The sequence below is a fragment of the Anser cygnoides genome, chromosome 14 (genome assembly GCF_040182565.1).
Source record: "Anser cygnoides isolate HZ-2024a breed goose chromosome 14, Taihu_goose_T2T_genome, whole genome shotgun sequence".
NCBI classification, from domain to species: Eukaryota; Metazoa; Chordata; class Aves; order Anseriformes; family Anatidae; genus Anser; species Anser cygnoides.
In genome coordinates this window covers 5,716,382-5,741,103 of record NC_089886.1, presented here as the reverse complement: position 1 = coordinate 5,741,103, position 24,722 = coordinate 5,716,382, and the positions used below count along the sequence as shown (strand labels likewise).

Genomic DNA, 24,722 nt, shown 5'->3' with positions numbered 1-24,722 from the left:
TTTTTTTTTCTTGCAAGTCATACATACCGTTTCCTATGGCTGTACTGAATCCATATGGAAAATGGGTATCTGAAGACAGGGGAGAGGAAGGAGTTAGACTGGCTGAGCACCCCTTGCCAATTTATTTGTTCATTTTTTTTAAGTTGCTCAGTTGAAGAAAATTGGATCTCTCCAGAAAGATCTGATTTGGCCTTCAGTTGATCTTCATTCTCCCCCTTTCTTCCCAAATATTTTGGGACTTCTCTAAGGCTCTCATGGCTCCAGCTGAACTTTAATTGGGTTTGTGGTAGTGTGTTAAAGGTTGGCCTGATCTTTTTATAACCCAGCAGTAGTCTCGGGTGGCCAGGCTGCTCTAAAAAGGCTGTTTGCCTTGCAGTCTCTTCCTACATGCGGTTCCTTGCGTATTGATTCCCTTTTCCTTTTTAAGACGAAACCAAGTTAAAACTGTGGAATATCACCAACAAGAATGTGCTGCACCTTCCCACCATCTTCCATCATTTGCCACATTTGCTGTCAAAGGAGAACAGTCTGCAGCCAGCCGTGCATGTGGGACAGGGGCGCACTGGAGGTAAATGGGAATTAGTGCTGCTTCTGGTGCTCCTCCTCTCAGCTGGTGCCTGTCCCTGCCCTTTCCTCCGGGCCTGGCTGCGGTGCGGAGCTGAGCAGGACTGGAGGAACGGCTGCATGCATCATGCAAGCTTCCTTGGTGCAGCGGCACATGGGGTGGGTAAGCCATGTAGCCTCTGCGAGCCAGGATGTCTGGAGGATGTCTGTGCTCTTGAAATATTCTCAATGCTTCTCTCGGACGTTTTTTGCTGCTTTCCATCTCCAGAGCGCTCTGGGCTTTGCCTATAAGGTGGTCAGATGAGAGCACAGTTTGCAGTGCATTTTGTGGAGACTCTAACCTGTCTTAGGAGACAAATCCTACCTGGAGTAGGACTTTGGTTCCCAGACAATTCACCCCCCCACTCCCAAATCCCAACACAAAGCCAAGCAGCCAACTGATCCCTCCTAAACTGAGGTGCTTCTGGCCATGGGAGGGGGTTGGAGAACAAGGGTGGTCTTGAAGTTACCATCATGGGCTGGAAAGGCCCTTTGGAGGGGAGGGATTTGGGGCATTTTTTAAGGCATCGGTCTTTGGGGGAGAAAAGAAGGAATCTCTGATTCCTTTCTATTTTTCATAAAGCAGTACAAAACCAAGATTGCTGGCTGAATGGGCTCACCCCGAGCTAGGCATAACTAGGCTGCTCATGGCCGTGAACACCTTGACACTCCCATGCCCCACGTTTCCAAAATCAAGCCTCAGCAAGGCTGCTGGTGCAGGAGAGCCCTTGGCCAACCACCCCTGCAGGTGCTTGCAGAGGTCGGGCAGTGCGTGGACAGCAGGTCCCGGCTGTCCTGGAAGCATCTGGCCGCAATGGGTGCCCTGCCAGCCGGGAGCACTGGGGTGCTGCTGGTCAGTACTGGGCTGGGGCACTGGAATATGGAAGTCCCACACAGCCCAGGCACCCACCAACCTGCTGAGCACCTTTGGGTTTTAATGATGGAGCCGGGCACCAAGCAGGAGAACCACGAGGCGGTCATGGGGACTGCGAGAAACGTCTTGTCCCAGCACACCCCCTCTCTAAAATCTCTTCTTGGCCCTGGGCAGTGTCCGTCGTGATGGGAATCCCCAGCGTGAAGCGGGAGGTGCACTCCTACCTGACAGACACCCTCAGCTCCCTCATCTCCGAGCTCACGCAGCAGGAGAAGGAGGACTCGGTCATCGTCGTCCTCATCGCTGAGGTAAGACGGAGCTGGGCCTGTTGATCCCTCTTCCCTGGCCCCGTCCCACCCGGGCCTGCCAGACTGGGTGCCAAACGGGACGGCTGCATGCCCGGAGGCTAGATCTTGCCACTGGCCAGGGCAGATAGGCCCAGCCTTGGGCTGCTGTCCCACCAGGATCATTGGGTGCATCCCACCCAAAATGAAGCCCTGGTTCAGGCAGGGAAGGTCAGGGCACGAGCAGGAAAATGCCTCACGTCGGCAGCTGCCAGTGTGGCACGTGCTTTGATCTGGTCTAAATCATGCTGCCTCTTGCAGGGTGCTGGAGTGGTTGTTCCCAAAACAAGCTGGAGTGGCCCCATGGCCACATCTCAGGGGTTCTCAGCAGCAGCTTGGTTTCTCAGCCGTACCTCTGAAATAGCTCTAACACCTCTCTCCAGACCCAAGAGCCCACTTATTTGGGGCTGAGACTAATACACTGCTTTGTACGCCTGTCTGGAGCCCAGGATCAGTTGCTGAATCCAGAGGCTAAAAAGCCTTGATACATTAATCCACAAGAGCTGCTTTTATCTACGGGGTTAGATGGTTATTTTTCTCCATGGCTTTCCCCTCAGGATTATTTTTGTGAGCCTGAAATGCATTTGTCTTAATTTCCAGAAATCCAGTGAGGATGATAAACCTCAGTGGCGTGTTACTGGGAGCGGAACAAAGATAAACGCCTGCTTTTGCAGCCTCTTTACCCGTGATTTGACGTTTAGAGTCGCGTTTGGCTGTCGGGTCCCTGGCTGGTATTTCCATAACAGAGCTTGAGCCTTGTTTGTCCCCTCGAGAAAACCCTCCCTTGTCACCGTTGCAGCGTGGAGGCGCTGGCCTTGGCTGGTGACACGCGTCCCCACATCACACGTGTCACCTCCACCCAGTGCCGGGGCAGCAGCAGCCGACCCCAGCTTCTTCACTGCTGCGTCTGCAGATCCGCCCGGACCCGCGGTCCCGGTCCCGTGATCGATGCAACCTCCCAGAACAATACAGCCGCCAGGAAACGCGCGCGTTTCTGCTCCTGGGTCTCCTGCCCTTTGTTCTTGGGTTTGTTTTCCCGGTCACCCTGCAAATGTTTTCTGTCCCGTGCAGATAGCGCCTCGCAGCGCTGCCGACCTTTGCCTCCAAACCGCCGCAGGTTGCGGGGTGGGTTGTGGGAACAAGCTGTTGGGTTAGGACGAAAAGTGTTGAAACGAACTTGAAATGAAAATGCGAGCATGTAAATAACCCGCTGTTTTTCACAAGAGGGGTGGAGATCCTCTTCTGCCGAGAGTATTGTTTGGGTGAAAGCCAGCGTGTATTAAAAAAGAAGCAAATAGCCCAGCGGTTAACACTTTGTGCAAACACCGGAGGGGCAGAAGCACCAGGAGAGCAGGGGGGACGATGCACAGGGTCTTGTATTTTCTGATGTGGTTCGGCTCTGTGGTGGATTGGGCTAATTCTGGCTCCAAAGGAGGACTCCTAGGAGTCCGTCAGAGCATTAAAAGGAAAAAAAGGAGACACACAGATAAAGGATGGTGACACCTGAGGTGCTGACGGTATGCCTGGGGAATATTCCAGGTGATTTCTAAAACACGGAGCAGGACAGGCTGAGGCTGACTGATCTAACGCTGTTTAACTTTTGTTTTCAGACAGATGCGCAGTACACAGCTGGAGTGGCAGAAAATATCAAAAACTTGTAAGCATTTCTGAATGACTACGCTGGTATGGTCTGTGCCTGCCGTGGGGCAGCTTCTTTAAGGAGAAAATACATGCTTTTTGCATCCCTTTTGTATCGCTGTTGTTGTTTGCTTTGTTTTCTCTTCTGGACTGCCTTCGCTTTTGCTGCTTCCAGTTCTGCTTGTTCCAAAATGTGTCCCATATGTAGCTTCCAGTAGGCTGCTTTGTGCTTGCAGTATTTAGCACACATGGCCGTGCCATTCCATTTTGCTCTTTCTGTGCTGTGGTGTTGTGAGAAGATGGATTATTTAGATTTACAGTAATCCTGGCAATTGTTTCCATGCCTTGTGCAGCCCTCTACCTGCTCTGCAGAGTCAGAGCAACTGGGCAGTGTGGTGAGCACATCCAAATGCTAGCGCATTTTAGTTTGCTTAGTTTGCTTTCAAAAATCCATGTTTGGTTTTTCTTCCCACTCCAGCCTGTTTGTTTTTCCCATGCGCTAGGCGACAGTAACATTTTTCCCTCGCGCTAGCTGCGATTCACATCCCAGAGCCTCCGTGGCTTTCGCAGCGCCGTCGTTGCTTCGTCTGGGGCTGCTTGGGCAGCAGCCGGCGGTGAATCATTAACCGTGAGCCAGGCCAGGCATTGCCAGCATCAGACCTCAGAGGCAAAGGAAAAAACGGTGAGCGAAGAGGCTCTGCCTGCAGTCCAGCTCCTGCGATTGCGTGTTTCCAAAGGATCGCAGGAACCATAACATAAGCAGGAGGCTCCGAAGGGCAGCGCATCCTACCAGCGCCCGTCCCCGAGCCAATGATGGGCGAGGGGCTGGGACAAGCGAAGGGTTGTGCGCTGGGCACCGGGAGCAGAGCTGAAACAGAGCCCTCCATCTTGCTGTGCAGAAGCTGGCAGAGCTCCCTCCTCCTGCCTGCTGGCTGCGGGACGCACTTAGCGGGGATAATGGGCTGATTGTCTGCTGCAGCCTGATGAAATTACTGGGCGCTGCTGCAGCGAGTGCTCTGCGGAGATGGCCTGCGACTTTAATTGGCTTAATGATTTTATTTCTCTCCCCACCGCTGTTGGCTTACATTATTTTCCTTCCAAATTGAACCGAGGTGGTGTGGGGACAGGGTGGGCCGAGCTCGTGTTGCAGGAGGGGGAAAGCAGCCGCTGCCTCGCTGCAGGTTTTGTCAGCTTCTGTTTCGCTGCTGCGTGAGGAGGGGAAGGTTCGAAAATAGTTGGAAGTCTTGCCAGTTCCAGGAGGGAATAAGGAAGGGAAAAATAAGTGAGAAGTTTTTGGCATTCTCGCTGCTTTGTCTCCCTCTGCCACATCTCCCATCCTCCAGGCTCTGCACAAACAAAGGAAATCAACCTTGCACCAAATGTTCTCAAAAAGGGCAGTATAAAAATAACTGCTTTTCCTGCTTATCTCTGGCAGTTGCAGTAATCTCTGGGTATTGCTTGCAGCTCTTGTGTAGGTACATATTTTTCAGACAAATGAGATTTTTTTTTTTTGTATGGGTTTGACCCCTTAAAGGCTTCTTAACCACATTACAGGGAAAATATATGCTGATATTACCAGCATAAGGGATCTAGGTAGAACTCCTGCTGGCTGTCCTAACTACAGCACAGCGCGGTGCTTTAAGGAACTTATCAGAAAGGCATAACATAATCTCTGCAAAATGGCTTTTAATTACTAACACATTCAGAAAATCTCTAAATGCCAGTAATGTCAGCAAGTCCTTCCTTTGGTGTGCCAGTCTGCCGGGCCCTTCAATCCTGTAGAGAGGACTCGGTGCGTGTGGCTTCTCTCTAAAGCTGCCCCGTGTTTTCATAAGTGCCATAAATACCGGGCAGTGCCTCTAGGACAAACCGTGGGCTGCTTGGGCAGAACTTCGGGCTGGTTTCTCAGTGGTCCCACTTCTCCTGTCCTTTATCTCAGCTGTCCTGGGTGCTGGTACAGACCACACCATGTCTGTGTGACCGTCATTTAGGCACGTGCTGGGACTCTGCCACCCGCCAGGCAGTGCCACTTCTCTGCAGCCCCTTGTGACCCCCGCAAGTGGTCCCCAGCTTTCTCAGCACGCCAGCTTTGTAGCACTGCAGAAAGCACTGAGCAGTTCAGGGAAGCAGGGAAAATGGTTTCTCCACCAGTACTGGAAGTCATTCCCTCCTGCTGGCATCTGGGGCAGTCAGTGCACTTATGGGTCACCTGCAGAAATGATCTGTGCCACCAGCCCGGCGTGCCACCAGCAGTCAGCGTGCCTGCGGGAGGAGGCAGGGATGCTGTGGGAACACATGGGCTGCTAGAGACCATGGGAGGGAGCAAGCGGCTTTAAATCTCGGTGACGGTCCCCGCTGCTGTCCTTCGGTGAGGATGGAGGTGCATTGGCTGCTGGGGAGGTTGTTCTTAGAGGCTGCATTTTCTGTTTGGTTCTGCGGCTCAGTGTTTACCCAGTGAATTGGTCAAGGAAATGGTATGTCAAGTGTGGAGGTATTCATTCTCTGCTGCTTTTCTCCTCCAGATTCCCAAAGGAAATACACTCAGGTCTCCTGGAGGTAATTTCCCCCTCTCCGCATTTCTATCCTGATTTCTCACACCTGCGAGAATCCTTTGGGGACCCCAAGGAAAGAGTCAGGTAAGAGTCAATGAACTTAAGAGCAAGCACACCCTGAATTAAGTAACTTCAGCATCTCCCCTTCAGACTCCAGCAGGAAATGCTCTTCTGCAGGTCCAGGCGAGGCCCAAAAACTGACTTTATCCAGGGTCTGCAAAGACACGGTGTGGGGGGATACGAGCTGGTGGCAGCCTTGCAGTGCTCACCTTGAGCTGCAATGTTTCCATCACCAAGTGAGGGGGTGGCCTTAGCCCGGAGCGTGCTCCTCTTGGAAGTCCTTGAGTTGTGCAGCAGCTCGAAGCAGATCATTTAGAGTCCAAAAGGAGTGACTGCATGCCACCCGCTCCTCCCAGCGGCCACCAGGCCTCCGTCAGCTTCCCTTTGCCTTTGTCTGTTGCAGGTGGAGGACCAAGCAGAACCTCGACTACTGCTTTTTAATGATGTACGCCCAGTCCAAAGGCATATATTACGTGCAGGTAGGTTTGGTGCCGGGGGCAGAGAGGAGGTGGGTGTACATGTGCACACTGCAGCTTGCACCCAGCTGAAGAAGCGCATGTCCGGTTGTGTGATGGGGCAGAGCAGATCTTAGCAAAGCTGGCCTTTGTGTCAGGCCCTACATCCTCATGCACATTTTACGTTGAATCACACACTTTTTATTTTTAAAAGTTAATCTTCCATTTTTCTCATACTTCATGGTGATTCACCCATTCCTGTGTGGCTGGGCTGAGCATGCCAGCCCCAGAGACTGCTCACTTTCCTATGGGAGCGAGGCCCTGGCCAGTGTGTGGCTGTGGAGGGCTGAGTCCTCCTGGGGCCTGCTCACGCACGGTGTCACGGTTTGTGGAGGAACATCTTCTAACCTGAACCTCTTCCAGCATTCATTCCTACCATCCATCCCTCCAGCTGATAGGAATAGGTGCTGCCAGACACTGCTGGGTGTGAAGCATGGCTTGGCAGACGTGGCTGCTGAGTTTTGTGATGGCCAGATAGTTTTCTAAGATGCTTTACCCTTGGAGATCTCTTCCCTAGGGAGGGCAGGAGTCCTTGTTTTGTTTACCTGTTACACTGGGTGAGGATCTGCTTGGAGAGCCTTCCAAAATAAACTAGGTCTGCCAAAGCTTTCCTCCGCTCTACAGCACGATTGCTCTGCGGAGGGGCTTTTACTGGAGCCTGGACGTGTCATTGGCACTGAGTGTCCCTTCCTCTTGTTCCTCTTGCAGCTGGAGGACGATATCGTGGCCAAACCAAACTATCTCAGCACGATGAAGAACTTTGCCTTGCAGCAGCCCTCCGAGGAGTGGATGATCCTGGAGTTCTCTCAGCTGGGGTTTATCGGTAACGTCTCCCCTGCGCCCCCATCCCTGCAGGCACAAACACCTGCTGGGTCCTGTAAGCAGTTAAGCCCTTGCTCCAACACGTCGTCCCCATGAGATGGTCACGTACTCGGACTCAGTTCCCCCTTATTTTTGCAACAACACTTATTTTTGCACAGCAAAAAGGGCTCCTCCAAGTCACAGCTGATGCTGCTGATGCTCACTTTTAACAAAAATAAACCTGGTCGGTGGCCCACCAGACAGCCTGACAGCTTCGACGTGAGCAGTAGCTTTTAGGTTGGATGGGATCTAGTGTTGCCTAACAGTGTACAAAAGGAAGTTTACATCAGCACTGAACTATTTTGGGAACAGCAGTACATGGTTGCAGTAGCAGCTTGATCTGTTATTCTGGATACTGGTTTGACTGGCTTAAAACTTCCAGTTTTCGGGGCAGGAAATGGTCTGTCCTACAGCTGGCTGAATGTTTTTCAACCTCATTTCTCTCTGCTGAATGGAAGAGTTTTAGACCTTTTGGTACTGCTGTGACCTATGAGACACTCATGCTTTCTAGTTCTGCCATGAATATTAAATCCAGAGCTGTATTAGCAATGCCAGCAGTACTGGTACATAAAACAGAGCTGCATGTTATTTCGTTTACGTAGAGGGACAGACACATCTGACCTCCACAGCCCAGTTTCCCAAGTTTTTTCTTCCCAGCTCTCATTCTTGACTGTCTCCTGCAACAGCTGCTCTCTCTTCTCCCTTTTCTGTGCTGTAGGAAAAATGTTCAAGTCTCTGGATCTGAGCTTGATCGTGGAGTTCATACTGATGTTCTATAAGGACAAACCCATCGACTGGCTGCTGGATCACATCCTTTGGGTGAAAGTCTGCAACCCTGAGAAGGACGCGGTACGTAAATAGCCTCCATTAAAGAGAAAGCTCCTTTTGTGCGTGGGCAAGCATACCCTTGGTCTGTCCCTCCAGAGGTCATTTCTGCGAGCTCAGGAGCTAGCTGACTTTGCACCAAGCAATGACTTATTGCTCCTGTGGGCATCCTTGCGGATTGTGTAGGCCCAGGAAGTTCGGCCCTGTGTGGTCTGCAGCTGTCAGAAAAGGCGTTATTTCTACGTCTGAGCACCAACAGGCTGCTCCAGCGGTCCTGCAGCAGAGCAGCCGTCCCGGCGCGCTGTACCCCAGAATAACCCTTGGCTCGGCGCTCACATACCATACCTGCCAGGAGCACGCGCGGGCTGCCCTCAGCTGACCCGCAGCCACCCGCCCTGCTTCCTGGAGGCGCGGTGCACGCAGGCATCTCGCTTGGGCTCCTGCTGGGGTGCGGAGCAGTGAAACGGGACCTGCTCCGTGCTGCGCTGCTGGCCGAGCAGGGTCTGCGTGACGCCTCGCGGACGGCAGCAAGAGAAACCCCTGCGCCCGGGGGTGTTTGAAGCCAGAGCAGCAGCAGCAGGGGATGAAACCGAGTGGGAAGGGCAGAGGAGGAGTGAAAGCAAGCACAAGTGAGATGAGCTCACCACCAGCTCCCTCCTGTCTGCTCCCTGAGCATACTGTATTCACTCGTGCTGGTTGTGATCTCCCCAACAGATAGCGAGCAGCTGAGTTGCAGCGGCCCAGAATAGCTTTACTGCTTGGAGCCAGCAGCGTGGGAGGGACCTGCTGGCCACAAGGGAGCTGCTGGCACACACCAGGGCAAGCGGTGGCTCTTGGGACAATACTGCATTTATGCAGGAGGGTGGCAGGGCACCCTCAGGGTTCAGGGCTGTGCGCTCAGGTCTGGCAGAGCAATACCTGACCCCTCTCTGATGGCCCCCGGTGGCCCCAGAGCCACAGGCAGGGTCGGGGCTGCAGGATGCTGGGATGGAGCTGGAAAAGGTGCTGCTCCCTCTGCGCCCCCCCTTAAAGCCCCCAGCCCGAGCACTGGTTAAATGCAGGTCCTGCCGTGCAGCCAGGTCTGCCCAGCTCCAGCCTGGCAAAGTCCTCGTGAGGTTTTCCCAGGGGAACCTGCAAGCCTCTTAAATGTGTTGCCTTTTTTAAAATTAACCTACTTTCCGTGTGGATTTCTGGCTCCTTTTCCCCACTGTTTGCATGATTAACTCTGCACCGCGCCCTTTCAAACACGACTTTCACTCCTAAGTCCTGTTGTGCAGAACCAAGTCAGTAGCGGTGAGGATTTGTCTTTTTGATTGAAAGTTCGTTTGACCTGAGCTTTCCCTAAGTGCTTTGTCTGCTCTGGATGTAGCCTGCTCTTTCTTTTTTCCCTAATTTTAGATTTACCTGGGGCAGAGCCGTGTGAAAGGATGACCTTGTTACCACCAGCTGAGCCGTTCCCCCTCCCACCTCCACTGGGGACGAAGTTGCTGTCAGCAAATGCTTCTTTAACAGAAGTAGTAAAAGGGAGGAGGAGAGACCAGGGGACGCTGTAGCCCCCTCCTGTCCCCTTCCCCCTTCTCTGCCCACCCAGGGATGAGCCCTGATGGTTGCTCTGTGGGGTGACTTTTGTTGTCACTGGCAATGAGCAGGGTCTCTCCTGTGAGCAGGGCTGGGTTTAATTTTCTAAAGTAACGTGAGCTGATTAGGGGATTATCTGCTGGCAGCTTGCAGGGTTGTGTTCGGGTCTTCCTGGCTCCAGGGTGTTGCCCAGTGTCACCCCCTCCCCACTATACCCAGCAGTGCCAGGCAAGTCAGACGGGGAAGGGGGGAAAAAAATCACCTCCATAGAAACCTCAGGCTCCCTGCTGCCGTTCCCTCGCCGTGGCTCTGCTCCACACTCTCAGGGCTTTTCCCCTCTGTTCTTTATTCCTTCTCCATCACCGCTCTCCCTGTACCCCGCAGAGAACTGCTGGCCGCAGCAGAGCTGCCTGTCCGGGTTCGTTTGCATGGTGGGATGGCTGTGAAACAGCCAAGGGGTTTCAGTGCCCAGCAAAACCTGCCAACCAGCTGAAAACTGCCCAGCTGAGGAGAGAGACTGCAGCTGCTGCCTGTTAGGCTCTAAATACCCCAGCTTAGGCTCTAAGTATCCCGTACTTACTGTCACTTCAGAGATCCCAAGCTCTGAGTCACAGGGAAAAGGCTTTCTAGATAAGCCAAGGACAAAAGAAACTAAATTCTCTGGCTGTCCCTACCTCGCAGCGCCCAGAGATTTGCTCGTTGCTTGCCAAGATGTGCTTGGCGAGGAGATATTTGGCACTTGGACCTGTGAACCCCAGTGATGACCAGCTGAGAGCCAAGGACAGGCTCTTCCAGAGAGCAATTAAAAACCCTGGGGCCAAATTAAAGCCAAAACACAGGGAGATATGCAGAGGGAGGGTGGGGTCGGTCATCACGCCCCTTTTCCCTGGGGTTTGGTCGTGTGCCTATCCCTTTCTCTAGCGGTGCTGGAGCATGGGGAGGTTGACACGAGGCCACTGGGGGATTTTTCCCGTTTCAGAAACACTGCGACAGGCAGAAGGCAAACCTGAGGATCCGCTTCAAGCCCTCGCTCTTCCAGCACGTGGGAACCCACTCCTCCCTGGCTGGGAAGATCCAGAAGCTGAAGGTGGGTACCAGATGCGGCGGCGGCGCCTTTCCAACCCGCCTGCAGCCTTTCTGCTGGGCCTGGCCTGCAGGCACCGGGGCTGCCTGAGGACATCAGGGACAGCACCGTGGTGTCTGGCTTTCTGTGCAGTAATTGTGTTTTATTCTGAATCACAGGGAGCTCATCTAGCTCCTACTTCTCAGGCACAGTGAGCTTTTAAGCCGTGGTGTGCTCCTGCCCTTCGGGGTGAGGAGGCACCAGCTCCTCTGCTCCTGCTCCCCGCCTGCTTCTCTGATACCATCAATAGAGATATCACCTCAGCTGCTGCAAACAAATAATGTTTTAAGGCCCTTAATAAGCTGCCCTCTCTTTTCCTGTCCCTCACTTGGCAGAGAGCTGTTGGGATGTAGGCTTCTGTGAAGTTTTAGAGTTGTGTGTGAGCTCCCGGCCAAGAAGCAGGGACTGCGTTGGGGGACAGGTAGCGCTGGGCCGAGGATCGTGCTGCAGGCAGAGCATGAGCATGTGTGAGTAGTTCCTCGTGGCTGAGAGCAGCGTATGACCCATTTCTGCCCTTTTGCTTTGTGTCCATCAAGGACAAAGACTTTGGCAAGCAAGCCCTGCGGAAAGAGCACGTCAACCCTCCTGCAGAGGTGAGCACCAGCCTGAAAACCTACCAGCACTTCACCTTGGAGAAGGCTTACCTGCAGGAGGACTTCTTCTGGGCCTTCACGCCCACCGCCGGAGACTTCATCCGATTCAGATTCTTCAAACCACTCCGCATCGAAAGGCCAGTGTCTGGGGGGGCACGGAGCATGGAGATACTTCCCTTGTGTTCTTCCAAATTTCTCGTCCATCCCTGGTATGGGTCGGCTCCCTGGGAGGAGGGCACGGTGCTCTGCCAGGGGGAGGCAACTCCACCCTTCCTGGTGGGTCCATGGCTGCCAGACCTCTTTGCTTTCGTGCGCTTCGGAGCAATCCACAATTTGCTAGTCTGGCACAGAAGCTCTCCGTCCCAAGCAGGTGCCCACGGGCTTTTTGGGAAGGTGCCTGTTCGGTTGGGATGTTTGATGGCTCGCCCAGGGTGAAAGATGTCATGTCCCCATGCTCAGTGTGGTCTTCCATTACTTTTGTTTCTGTCACAGGTTCTTCTTCCGCAGTGGGAACATCGAGCACCCAGAAGACAAACTCTTCAATACGACTGTGGAGGTTTTGCCGTTTGATGTAAGTGTTTTATTGAGAACTGAGGCAGGGGTGGAGTGGGAAGGAAAAGAGGTTTGAGAGAAGGAAACTGCCGGAAGCTGTCAGGAAAACCTTCCCAAGACTTGAGTGCCTTTGGAAGGTGCTGGTGTCCTGATGGGAGTCACCCCGGTGCGATGCCACCTCGGGAGCTGGGATTGGGTTGCCTCCAGACGAGCTGTCCATGCCTGCAGGGGGGTGCCCACATGGATGGGATGGCTGCAGAAGAAAGAACAGGGGTCAGGATGGTGCAGCTGAAGCAGCAGCAAACATCATCTTGCTTTGGGGAGTGGGTTGCATGGTGCCAGGTGAGGGGCTGAGGTGCCACAGGATGCTGTGGCCTCCTCAAAATGTCTGAGGGTGCTGCAGGGACAGTCCCTGGGGTTGCTGCTGTTGCTTGGGGCTTTGGGGTGTCTCTTCCCTCCAGCCCTGAGCAGAGCGCTCCTCTCCATCCCGCAGAGCCTGCAGTCGGACAAGGAAACCTTGCAGGAGGGAAGAGGTGCAGCCGTCAAATATCGCAGGACGTCAGATGGCTACATCCAGATAGGTACAGCAGGTGGTGGGGTGGAGAACGTGCATCCCCTGTGCTCGTCTTCAAATGATTTAAGGCCATTATTTGTTTAGAAAACAGATAACAGCATTGAGCATAATTTCTGTGAAATTATCTCAACTGCACTTTATTGACAGCCACACTTGGTTTCAGCCTCTCCCTCACATCTGGGCCCTGTGCTGGGCACAGAGGGGCCATAGTGTCCAGCTGTGGTCCCCTTGGCATTCGGGTCCACCAGCCTCGCCTCACCCCTATGCTCTTCCACCAGGCTCCTTCTCCAAGGGCGTTGCGGAAGGTGAAGTGGACCCGTCCTTCGGGCCACTGGAAGCGATCCGGCTGTCCATCCAGACTGACTCCCCGGTGTGGATCATCTTGAGCGAGGTACGGGGCTGCTCCTGCCTGAGCGTTCAGTCTGGGGAGCCCTCAGTGCATCCACCCCCACCCCCCACGTTCTCCAGCATCTGATGTGCACTACCTCATGTGGGTACTGTACTGCAGTTGCACAAGCATGATTAAGTCCTTCCCTCCTCTCCTTGCAGATTTTTATCAAAAAAGCAGAGTGAAGTGGGCATGACGAAGGATGGACACATGTAGAGCCTGGGTCCTTCTCCCTCCCTTCCCTCTCCCTCCTCCCCGAGTCGGCCGTGGGTGTGCAGCGCCTCGCCGCCTGCTCCTGCCGAGACATGGGGACCGCGATGCCAGCGAGACGCGCGCCTGGCTGCCGGGAGGAGCCGCACTCTGACATGTGGGTGCTGGATGGCCCTCGACACCCCGGCTTCGAAGCCAGCACCAGTGCATGGTGCTGCAGGGCCAGGACAGACCTTCCTCTGGAAGAAGAGCAAAAGCAAAAACCAAGCTCTGCTGCGAAGGGTTGGCTCTGCTCTCCTGGGCAAGCCCCAGGTGCTCACCGCTCCTCCTGTGGGTGCATCACCGATGTGTGCGGTGCTGCAATCCCACCAACACGCGGGGCCGTTTGGTGTCAGGATGAGCTTTAGCAGGCATGGAGACTAAACACACCTTCAGCCCAGGAAGGGGGCTGCTGGTGGCTGTATCTGGGGAGTAAGGGAGCCTGGAACAGTTTAGTCCTGCCCCTGCTTTGCAGGCTGATGCACAGGGTGCAGGATCACCAGGATAGAAACAGCCAGGGACTGACATCTGCATCGCCTTGGCACAGGCACTGGTCCTGGCCACAGCTGAGGATTACATGAGGGTGAGGGCTGACCCTCCTGTGGTGGAGGAACGAATCTGAAAGGGGGTTGGAACTATGAGTATGGCAGGGAAAAAAAATATATACGCCACACTGTGCCTGCCAGCGTTGAACACAGCCCCTTAACTCATGGTGAAGTCTCCAGTGTCTTCATGCCTTGAGAGTGAGTGCAGAAAACAGATTTTTAAATAACTATTTCAGTTATTGATTGGTGTGAATTTTTGAGAAAAAAAAAGCAGAAGTAGCCCAGTTCAAAAATAGTAGGGATTAGTGTAAATCCCAATGTCTCTTCAGCTATACACTGGAATGCATTATACTACTTTAATGTGCTGTATTTTTTATTATTGGATACATTTGATTTTTCAAGTACATCTCTCTATATAAATATATAAAATAATGTGCACTGTAATAAAAGCAAAATTTAAACCTTTGGTGCAGTGGTGAGAGTGACTTGCAGGGGGAGGCGCTGGGCCCGTGTCCTGTCCAGGACCAGTGCCTGGCAAGGCAAGATCATTCAAGTCAGGGGCAAGCCCTTTAGATTAAAGTAAGGCTTTTTTCCCCTCAGTTGTGGTGAGGTTTTAGACAAGTTTACACACACTTTCAAATTAGTTTTATTCACAGTAGCTTTTCCCATGCAACCCCATGCCCATAAGCCTCTGATGTTCTCACACCCAGTCCCCCCTCAAGCAAGTTTGACAATCACAAATGATTTCTGTAGAGAAAAGGCATTTATTCTTTGTATCTCTGTGGCGTGACACACTCCGACAGGGATGATCGCAGCAGTGGTGAGGAACGATGACAGTGTGCAGGCCGGTTCATGAATCGAAGACGTTTCAAGGTGCAGAGCAGGTTGAGGGGCCTGGGGGAGCTGAGGCCTCGCTCACCAGGCGTTGAGCAGCCGGAGAGGCCATGCCAGCGCCCACGGGGAGGACGGGAGCAGCAGGAAGTGTGCCAGGAGCCCAGCCACCGCCAGGCCCACCAGCAGCCACAGCAGCCAGGCACTGGCATACAGTGGCCCCAACCTGTGTGAGGAAATGTCCCCGTTAGGCCCAGCAGGATGGGTTTGGGCACCACAGGGCAGCACCTGAGGGGCTGAGCAGCCCACACAGGGGGTGGTGGTGGTATGGGGAATGCACGGGGTTGGGTTTGGGTGCTTGCAGCCCCGGCTGGGTACTCACCGTCCCTGTGCGGCCAGCGCGTAGCCTTGGAAGTAGCGGAAGCGTGTGTAGAGGTACAGCATCCCACAGGCCGCCGCCACCCCTGCAGGGACACCAGGGATGGAGCTGCCCCAAAATGTTCATGAAACACAGTGGGATGGGACTCAGGCACCAGGAGTTCAAATGGGCTTTCTTCCTTCACTTTCTGTGAGGGGTGAGCTCCTCCATCCCCACAACAGCCCAAGTGCTTTCTCCTGGAACTTGCCTCTGGACTTGGGTTTCCAGCACTCACCTCAATCCATCCTCGTACTTTTGCTGCAGCTGAATCCCCTGCACCCACCCCACGTCAGTGGGAGGCTGGGTTTTGGTTCCTTACTGACAGGGCAACTCAGCGGGACGCTGCAGCCGCTGAAGCCGAGCAGCGCGCTGCTCCCGGCCCTGGCCTGACTTTTCCAAGGAAAACACCACAGGGCTTGGCTGGGCCCTAGCAGAGGAGCAGGGGCTGCTGCCGCCACCACAGGAACATCTCCACCAAATAGTGCGCTGGAGTCAGAGCACTCCTCAGTCCACCCCATTGAATCCCTTCGGGGCAAGGGGGAGCTTTGCTTTCCCTGAGCAACAGCCTCTCGGTACAGAGAGGACATCTCTGAGTCACCATAGGCTTTATATTGGGATTTGTCCATCTGCACATTCTTTTTTGTTTGGTTGGTTGTTTTATGTCCCCTTACCTTGATGGAAGAAGATCCCAGCAACCCAGAGGAGTGAGATGAAGATCGGGAAGTACTCGGAGCAATTCACCCTGTGAGAAGTGGAGGAGAGTTAACCCTGCACATATCAGAGACAAAGGCGAGCTTCACGTACACACCAGAGCAGGCTGAGGGAGAGGCCCCTGGCACCATGGCACTGTTCCAGGAGAAGGGCAGCAGCTGGGGCCACGCAGGCACTCGCTGCCTCTCCTGGGGGAGGATTGTAGGTGCTGGGAGCTGCGCTGTGAGAGACGATGCCTTTTTGCTTCTTGATTTTTTTTTCTACATTTTACAATGCCCTAAGCAATCTAATCTCAAATTTGGCCAAGAAGTCACTGAATCTCAGGGAATGGCGCCAGATTGGGAGCTGGAAAGTCTGAAGAAACCTACACTGCAAATGCAGTTAGAGCCTGAGCGAGAGGAGGCTGCCAGGTTTCCATAAGTAATAAATCAATACCTCCCACACACACACTTTTTTTTTTTTTTGGAAGATATAAAAAACAAATTACCCATTTGCATCCTTTTCCACAGGGAAAAGAATGGAGGAAAAAAAAAAAAAATCACTAGGAAGAGCTACCTTCTCCAGCCCCAGTTCTGAGGTCGCCGCCACCACAGACCGTAATGGAGCTCCTCAGCGTTCCTTTAAAAGCCGCACCAGCGGCTACCCAGCTAGAAGAGGCTGATGCCTCCCGCACAGGTTGGCCTTTCAGTGCATCACAAAAGGCCCAAGCGAGTGTTTTTGCCACTCCACGAATGTTTCCTGCCTGCTGGCAGGGAAATGCATCAGCTTTGTTCAGAGTTTACCGCCGTGCTCAAACTACCGTTGAAAGCCACTCCAGCCAATTCCTTTCAGCTGCTTACGAAACAGCACGACTGAGATGAAAGATGGAAGCTGGTGCTTGCTGGAAGCCGAAGGGATCTGTAAACGTTTCCAGTTTAGCCCCAGCATTTCTCACTCCATAGAAACAGAGGAAAAAGAAACAGCCCTCAGCATGGGCCCACAAGTGCTGACTTTCACAGCACAAGGACTTTAAAAAAAAAAAAAGAAAGGAAATAATAAAAAAGAAAAAAAAAGTCCCCATAGCTGGTTCTGCCAGCAGGACCCTTTGCTTCAATTCAACAGCAAAAACATGCAAGCGAACATCAGGTTATTAATACAGCTTCAGCTATTCTCATTTTGGAGCCAACATTAATACTAAATTTAATGATTCTAACGCATTGATGCTCAACACCTCTTCCATACAGCCATTAATTTTTAATTTGACTGCCTCTCATGATAGCAGAATGAGGCTTATCATGGACAGAAACACTCCAGCCAAAGTGCTGAAAACAAAACCCAGCCCAAGCAAGGCGCTTGCTCTCTGCTTTGGCTGTCATACTTCTACATCTGCATGCAAAGCACGAAAGAAAGTTTAGTATCAGCACAAATAAGTGAAAAAGTGACTTTGGTCTTTCCTGGTAGTCACATTTGACTCAAGTCATATCTAGATGCAGTCACCATGAACAAGTCGAAATCTTACTGAGCCCTGAAGATCCGCTCGAATTCAGGGTGACCTGTTGTCTCTGGAGGAGAGATCTTGTACTTCCGCCGAGCATAGATTACTTGCAGTGTAAAATAGGCTAAAAAAAAAAAAAAGAACAACACACAAAAGGTAACAGTTTGGCAGTGTTTTGTTTAGCCAAGCTTTATCTGGTTTGGAATCACGCAAGTGGTTAGAGGAAAATGGCCAGTACCACCAGGTTCACAGTCCGGGGCTGTCACACCTGACTGGAAATGAGAGTGCCATGTACTTCCTGCTTGAACTGGATGTAAATCCAGATTTGGTTAGCCACACAAAGCGCGTGCGGCACAGAGCTGACGCGCTGCCTGGCACTTTGCATAGCATCACACCCAGCCTGGCCCCACAGGAAGGCCGGCACATCGAAACCTCACAGAGCCCCAACCCCATCACAGAACTATTCTTATTATTCTTATGATTTAATCGCGCACTCTGTATTTAGGACATTAGCACACCCTCAGCCAGTCTGACGGGAACACTTCCCACCGTACCCAGGGAGCACAAAGCTTTTGTACAAGGATGGCACCCCAGCACGGAGCAGCACCCACGCCAGGAAGCACTGAGATATCATTAGGTCAACTAGAGATGCTCGTAATCATGGCATTATAAGGCAATGGGCAAGGGGGCAATTATTTCTTCCACTTCATTCCTGCAGGGTAGCCCCAAGACAGGAGGCAGTTTAAGGAGTTTAAGCGCTGCCAGCTACCACCATGAGCCTGCACCAAACGTGGGCTGAGGTACCACCGTGGTGTCTGCTACATAGCTCCTTTGTGCATTTGTCAGGGATGTCAAAAGTCACTTCACAACGATGAAAAGTTGTGAATATGAAGATTTGGACCGTTACACTATTTGATGGATGTTATTCTCACAGGGGCTTGTAAAGTTTCAAGGTGGTTTTTTTTTTTTGTTTTTTGTTTTTTTTTTTTTTTAGGTGCACTACTACATTTTGCTTTTATGGAAATTGAAGATTTTCATATAGGAGAAAATTAAATTATAAAAACAATTACTTTGGTGGCTGCGGCAGCATGCTGCTAAGCAAGTCACTTGGATTAGCAAGGTCCTGATGTAGCATACGCTTACAGGGCACTGCAAAGACAAGGAGTCTGCAAGGACTGTGCTGTAGACTGTCTTATTCTAAGAAAGAGGATAAAAGCAGAGCAGCAGGATAGCGAGAGGAAAGTAGAGACAGATGTTGCAAGATTAAGGATGAGAGATCCATGCACACCCGCAGAAAAGCATTGGAACATGTGTAGAGGAAAAGGGAATGAGAAATGTAAATAACCTGATGCTATGAGGCCTGAGTATTAAACAACATATTATCCATTTCAGTATATGCACGTTCTAGTGTCTTCTGCGCAGTATGCGATGGCACAGCCCTAAACACGAGGTGCTGGAGAGAAAGGCAGAAGAAACAAAGACACTTCCCCACTCCCCGATTTGTCTGCAGCATCTTGATAGAGGCTGTGGGTGAGGATATCATCCCGCCTCTGAGATACGGGACCTGCAACACCATATCCGCCCTGCGGACCAGACAGATAGGGCTGCAGCAGCCTGCAAGTCAGCGGTGGCTGGCAGAGCGCTGATAAACGATTATGGAAGCGTGATCCGTCTCGTTACCTCTTCTCCTCAGACAAGCGCACCTCTCCCACACGGCTATTTCATGCTTTCAGGTCTGATCCCAGACACCTCCCAGGAAATGCGGCAAGGTAAAGGTACTGCACCGCGTGCAGCTCTGCCGCGGGGCGTAAGCCTGGCTGTGCTGGGCAATGATCTTCATCCTGCTTTGTGTCACCTGTGCTCTTCTTTACAGAGCATTCTTCAGACCCTTGAGCATTTTAGGAGCTATTTCAAGCCCAAACTCTCCATCAATTCTATGCTTAACGTCTTGTTTGAATATTTGCCCCTGCAGACAAGCAATTCCTGCAAGATCCCTTATGCTTAGAGATGGATAACACACAGAACACCCAAGAGGAGCGAGAGTTTTACTGGAGCATGGCTGGCTGCCTTCCAAACCTGGTGTATGGTGGAGTGCCAGGATGAAGATTCACCCTCCAAAAGTAGCAATTCTCAGAATGAGGTGCTGAAAAACCACATCGCACAAAACCTCTCAGAAGGGACTAATAGGGAAGAGTGATCAATCTGCTCCGCAGAACCCTTCAGACAGGCTTTCCATGGCTCACGTCTTCAAATTAAACTCCTGTGTGGATTCCCAAGTGGCTCACAGGGGCTTGAGCTCTCCCTTCACGTTATTCGCACTGAGGAACATCAACAGGAGCTCTATTCTCTATTTGATTATGTCCACAAACTTGTCTAACCTTATTATGGCTGATATCTCTATCACATTTGAATGATCCTGGCAAACAAGCTCTACGGGGACTGACAGACGGTGACATTGCATAAGCTTTATTTCCTTTGAAGCCATACTAAAAAGGGAAAAAAAGAACCAAGTCTGGCAGCTGTGTTCTGATCCCAGGCACAGCGCTCAGCCCAGGGCCGGAGCACACACTGATGGAGCGCTGTGCTCAGAGCTTTGCTAAATTGATCCTAACTAAATTAAAAAGGGGAAAATTAATTAAAAGAATGTGGAAACAGTGTGCTCTCAGAAAAAAAAATGAGGGAGGAAAAACAACAAATCGACCAGTCCTTTACTAAGCTCGGCTATTAAATTTAGTCTCCTACGTAACCTGTGACAGAAGAACATTTGTATGTAACGTGCGTGTCACTGTTCCACTTCCCTGCCTTCTCAAAATCGATCTCAGATCTGTAATTCACATACAGAATATCCTTGCAGAAGAAGCAGGGGAAGCTACCACACAGCTCTGCATCGAGGTGATGTTAGCACTCACATTTCTTACCGTGGAGAGGAAGGAAAGAAACCCTCTAAGTAGTTTGTGATTGCTCCCTGGCTTCCCAAGCAGAGACCATAAGTCAGGCTACTTTGTCCGGCCTAATGGAGGTGGAAGGTGCCCTGCTTGCTCTTTGTCTGCTGACTTTACACCAATCTGTGGTTTGCATGGTGTGGAAGTGTGAAATGCCGAGGGCTGCAACCTTTCTTAAAGTTCTCGTAAAACAAATGTATTTGAGAGGAAGCTGCTATTTAGGGGTCAGCTACCGAGTTTTGTTTTGTTTTTGACGAAAATTACTGATAATTCAGAAATCATGAACTCCTTTCTTCAAGCAGCATATTCATGTTTCAGATAGTGCTTATCCTAAGAGATGTATCGCCCGACAGCTAGATCAGGCTGCTCGGAGAATCACATCCAACCCTCTGTGAGCAAAGAGGTGCAACAGCTCTAAGGTGAATGAAATCAGTAACAAAAGCAACGGCATAAAAACAACCACCTCTACACGTAGAAAGGAACAGAAGGGGGGCACCGTCCCCAGGGCAGGGTGGGCATCCCTCTGCAGCGCTCTCCTGCAGCCCTAGGGCTGCCTTTGCCCCCAGCTAAAGGCACGGCACGGACAGAGCCCAGCGGCGCCGCTGAGACAGGAGCAGCCCCGGCTGCTTCTTTCTGAGCGGGCTGAAATGGACGCGTCCACTTCAACTAAGAAAATACACTCTGAGTTTCTTTGAGGATGTTTGCAGCTATTTCTAACCGAAAGGGCTCGCATTAGTTTCCGAATTAGTGTGTGGCATCAGCTCATCTTGTCGTCTGCTCAGGGTATGACCTGGACGCCTAACAGTATTGCTCAGAGGGAAGGAGCCCGCGTGCACAGGATGCTCTTTCCACACATATCTGCTACGGGCTCGTACGCTGACCTCTTCAACAGTGAGCCAGCCCACCTTTAGTTTGGGCTCCTACCTCCAACCAATCCAAACAGCAAGTTACCTGCTAAAATTCCATCACGAAATAGTTCAAACATTCAGTTGTTCCAATTGTTCCATGTTTAAAAGTAAAACTTAAGTTTCGTTTCCTTCCAGAATGCCGGCTGCGAGGTTCACACATCATTTTGGTCCCTAATAAATAACGAACTTGCTCACGCGTAACGCTTCCACCTTGAACAGCCAAGCGATTCGCATCGTTTTCCCCTGCCGGACAGCAGCACCTTCCATCCCACACAGACTGCGAGCCAAATACAACCAAGTTCCACACGGTTTAGCACAACCAGCTGATACCGAACCGATCCAGAGGACATTTACCTTGCTCCAGGACTCCCAGCACCGTGACAGCAGCCAGCAGGTCTATCTCATTTCTCATGGTGCTCTCTGGAGCAGAGCAGGGATGGAGCACGAGGAGCACGGCTGCTCGCTGCTTCCCTCTCCCACCCTCCCGCTAGTGCACGCTCTACAGCAGAGCCAGCTTCTTGCCCTGCAGCGACACGTTTCCTCCACAGCCCGTTAACTCTCCCCTGGCCACAAACCTTCCCAAAGCACCCGTCCGACACTTTCTGCGAGAGCCGAGCGCCTTTCGCTGAGCCATGGAGCAGCACAAGCTTTGTTGCGCTCAAACTGAAATTCTTGCAATTACCGGTTTCGTACCCGGGTTGCTTTATCTATTACCTGCAATTGAAAGGTTATGGGAAAATTGCCAGGCCTTTTATTGCTAGCTTTAATCAGTTCTAAAGCAGCTAAATTACGTGCAAGGGTGTAAGAATATTAACAAGGGTTTACAGATTAATGACTTGGCCTGCTGCTCCTATTCCAAGTACTAGAGTTGACCACATGAAAGATTTTCTAGACTTTAGCTGGAATAACTTCATTATTACTGGATTCTACATGCAGATGAGCATTCAGATGCTTAGCTTATTAAATATTAATGTAAGTTTACACAGTACAGTCCTTTTCTGTTACCTTTTTTTGTAATTTTCTGGTGTTTTTAAAATTCTGCAGTACTAATACTTTTCTGGCTAAAATACAAAATAGAAGTTCTGAGTTCAAAAAGGGTGGCTGCATAGGATATAGAAATGCATAGCTCAGAAATATTACAGCGACATCAGAATTATAAATGTGAAATGTGAAGTTTGAAGAACGGCCGTATTTTATAGCCTTAAATAATCTCTTCCTGGGTGACAATGGCAAAATACACATTGGCTCAAAAAGTTATAAATGTGCTCTAAAACACAGAATATAGATAAAAGGTTACTCTGATTTTAAATACCAGCTTTAAATTTTAAATACCACTTTAAATACAAAAAAGGAAAAAAAAAGGGGGGGGATTCATTCATTATCAGCTAAGGTTTTTCTTTAATTTTTAACTTCTTTTGAGAGAGAGGCTGCAGGAAAGGGCTGAGCTGTTCTCTCTGCACAGACACACGCTGACACACAGTCTCAGCACAGAATTCATGCACAGCACCAACAAGAAATGATCAGACCTGCCGCTTCCCCCAAGCAGGATGCTGCAAGTTCTTACTTCTGCTTCGGATCTTCATCTCAAAACCCCACCGTGACAGCTTATCAAGTTGAAAACTTCCAAGTCAGCTTATTCGAATATACAGTTGGTACTCTTCTGGCAAAACATGTAAAATACAGCAAAACCACTATCTCCGCAAAACACAGTAAGACTTTTGACCCCGCAGGCTGCCAGCAGACCCAGACTGAAGGTTAATTTTCATATTTCTATTTAGCAGGATCTGTTGGTGATCCTTGATTTCATACAGGGTGTCTAATACAGAAGCCAGAGGGGAAATGTCAATAGAAGCCTACTTCCACTTACATCATTTCAACAAACAGTTCGGGTTTTAGAAAACACTTCCATTATGGATTGACGCTAGCCTTAAGAAAAACAAATCAATAATAAAAAAGATTGGTTTCTGAGCAGAGGTTGATCCCAAGCTGCCGCTGACTCTGTAAAATCTTTGGAAAAACACATACATGCGCTTCAACAGGATGACAGTTTGGGAAATTTGATTTCCTCAACATTAAATTCAGCAAAGTAATTTTAATGGGACAATGAATCAGAAGTTACTACAACTTAGCAGATCCCCGCAGGCCAGGAGCAGCCCAGCTTGGTATTATTATTTACCTTCTTACTTTTGCTTCTTTATAAGCTTCTGAAGTTACACGTTTCCTCCTCCCCCAAACACAACCCAAAGGTGTAAAAGAATAGGAAATACACTCAAGCAATTCAGAAAGCACCTTGTGAAAATGTCTGATGGCTCTGGGCTGGAGCCTTACACACAATGGCCCTACCATGAGACGCCAAGTTCAATGCTTGGAGAATTGTCCTTCAACATTTAAAGCTGACTAAAATTTTTCCTACACAGGAGGATGCTTGAAATTACTGTAACCTGTAAGACGAACACAGCCTTAGCAAGAAGCTTGTCACGCTTTTCAAACTCTTCTTTATCACTACTGCTACATCTGTGGTTGTGGAGAGAGATCCGAGATGGTAGTTTAAAACTTAAGATGAGATATAATCAGTTAAAAAGTACACTTGACAAACAGGAAATACTACATAACTGAATTCGTATGTTTGCTGTGAGTGGCATGATTCACTTTTAAGAGAATTGCTTTGAAATGTTCAAGTAATTCGTCAAGCAATAGCTGGCTAACAGGAACACACCGATACCCTGACATGCCTCCACTGAAAGCCAAGACTCCTCCGGATGGTGACGGAGCCACAGATTTTTGCTTTGCTTCTAACCATCACATGTAAACGTCCAAGCTTAAGAGGCTCTGAAAATCCTATTTCAGACCTAGTAGGGTCTGAAAAACCTATTTCGCTGTTACTTCCCACAGCCTCTTCGCCTCACCAGCTCCACGTATTGGCTTCGTGACCTTGCCAACTTTAAGCCAAAATCTTCACGTAACTCGCTGCCAGCATTTTGGTCCTTGTTCAGAAATATTAACTCATGCCTGCAGTTTGCGTCTCATTTCTCAGGGTGTTTTTTGTTGTTCTTTGTTTTGGTTTTGGTTTGCGTTGTGTGTGCATACGCACACCCTGCCTACTTCAAACAAACATCAACTTTTCACAAGTCTCAAGGAAACTAACTTCAAGGCCTGTTATTTTGAGGGAATCTGAGCACACTCTCAGAGCTTTGGGATTTTGCACATCTGAGTAGTTAACATCTCCACTTTCAAATTTAGAAACAAGAGTGAAGCAATGCTAATAACCACCACCTCCGCAGTCACATTCTCTAGCTTAAGGCCTAAAACAGCATTAAAAAAAAAAAAAAAAGACAACAGGCCAGAAACAGTAGTTGTAGCTTAAAGCCTTATTTTCAGACTGGCTTCTTAAGGCCTCTATCCGGTACTGGCCAAAATGGACTTTCTAAAACCGTAAGAATTGGTAAGACAGTAGAAGAATCTGAGCCTTTGTAAGAGGCTGACCAGAGTTGTGCCCTGGGACAAAGGACCCATCTTGCTAGGAAAACGACACTGAACCCCCTGCTGCTCAGCTCACGCAAACGT

At 50.6% G+C, this 24,722-nt stretch overlaps 2 protein-coding genes across 4 annotated transcripts in view; one reads left to right on the top strand and one right to left on the bottom strand.

Moving 5' to 3' along the window:
- The window catches only part of MGAT4B (alpha-1,3-mannosyl-glycoprotein 4-beta-N-acetylglucosaminyltransferase B), a 46,304-nt gene extending 31,964 nt beyond the window's left edge, over window positions 1–14,340 (top strand). For both annotated transcript variants that reach the window (XM_066977301.1, XM_066977300.1), the window contains exons 3-15: window positions 428–568; window positions 1,652–1,785; window positions 3,432–3,478; window positions 5,982–6,095; window positions 6,475–6,550; window positions 7,295–7,409; window positions 8,166–8,296; window positions 10,830–10,937; window positions 11,510–11,703; window positions 12,059–12,137; window positions 12,612–12,699; window positions 12,971–13,083; window positions 13,242–14,340. In XM_066977301.1, coding sequence (XP_066833402.1) covers window positions 428–568; window positions 1,652–1,785; window positions 3,432–3,478; window positions 5,982–6,095; window positions 6,475–6,550; window positions 7,295–7,409; window positions 8,166–8,296; window positions 10,830–10,937; window positions 11,510–11,703; window positions 12,059–12,137; window positions 12,612–12,699; window positions 12,971–13,083; window positions 13,242–13,265 — 1,364 coding nt within the window. In that variant the 3' untranslated portion in view covers window positions 13,266–14,340. The remainder of the gene's footprint in view (window positions 1–427; window positions 569–1,651; window positions 1,786–3,431; window positions 3,479–5,981; window positions 6,096–6,474; window positions 6,551–7,294; window positions 7,410–8,165; window positions 8,297–10,829; window positions 10,938–11,509; window positions 11,704–12,058; window positions 12,138–12,611; window positions 12,700–12,970; window positions 13,084–13,241) is intronic.
- A 128-nt stretch (window positions 14,341–14,468) lies between these two features.
- Window positions 14,469–24,618, bottom strand: LTC4S (leukotriene C4 synthase). Of its 2 annotated transcripts, none has more exons than XM_066977302.1 (5): window positions 21,734–24,618; window positions 17,311–17,432; window positions 15,795–15,865; window positions 15,088–15,169; window positions 14,469–14,931 (listed from the first exon to the last, which is right to left on the bottom strand). In XM_066977302.1, the coding sequence occupies exons 2-5, from the start codon at window positions 17,406–17,408 to the stop codon at window positions 14,790–14,792; spliced, it is 393 nt and encodes a 130-aa protein (XP_066833403.1). In that variant the 5' UTR covers window positions 17,409–17,432; window positions 21,734–24,618; the 3' UTR covers window positions 14,469–14,789. The 2 variants fall into 2 exon arrangements, with proteins under 2 accessions (XP_066833403.1, XP_013031408.3); XM_013175954.3 differs by lacking the exon at window positions 21,734–24,618 and adding an exon at window positions 21,513–21,670 and having other exon boundaries at window positions 17,333–17,432.
- Window positions 24,619–24,722: the final 104 nt, after the last annotated feature.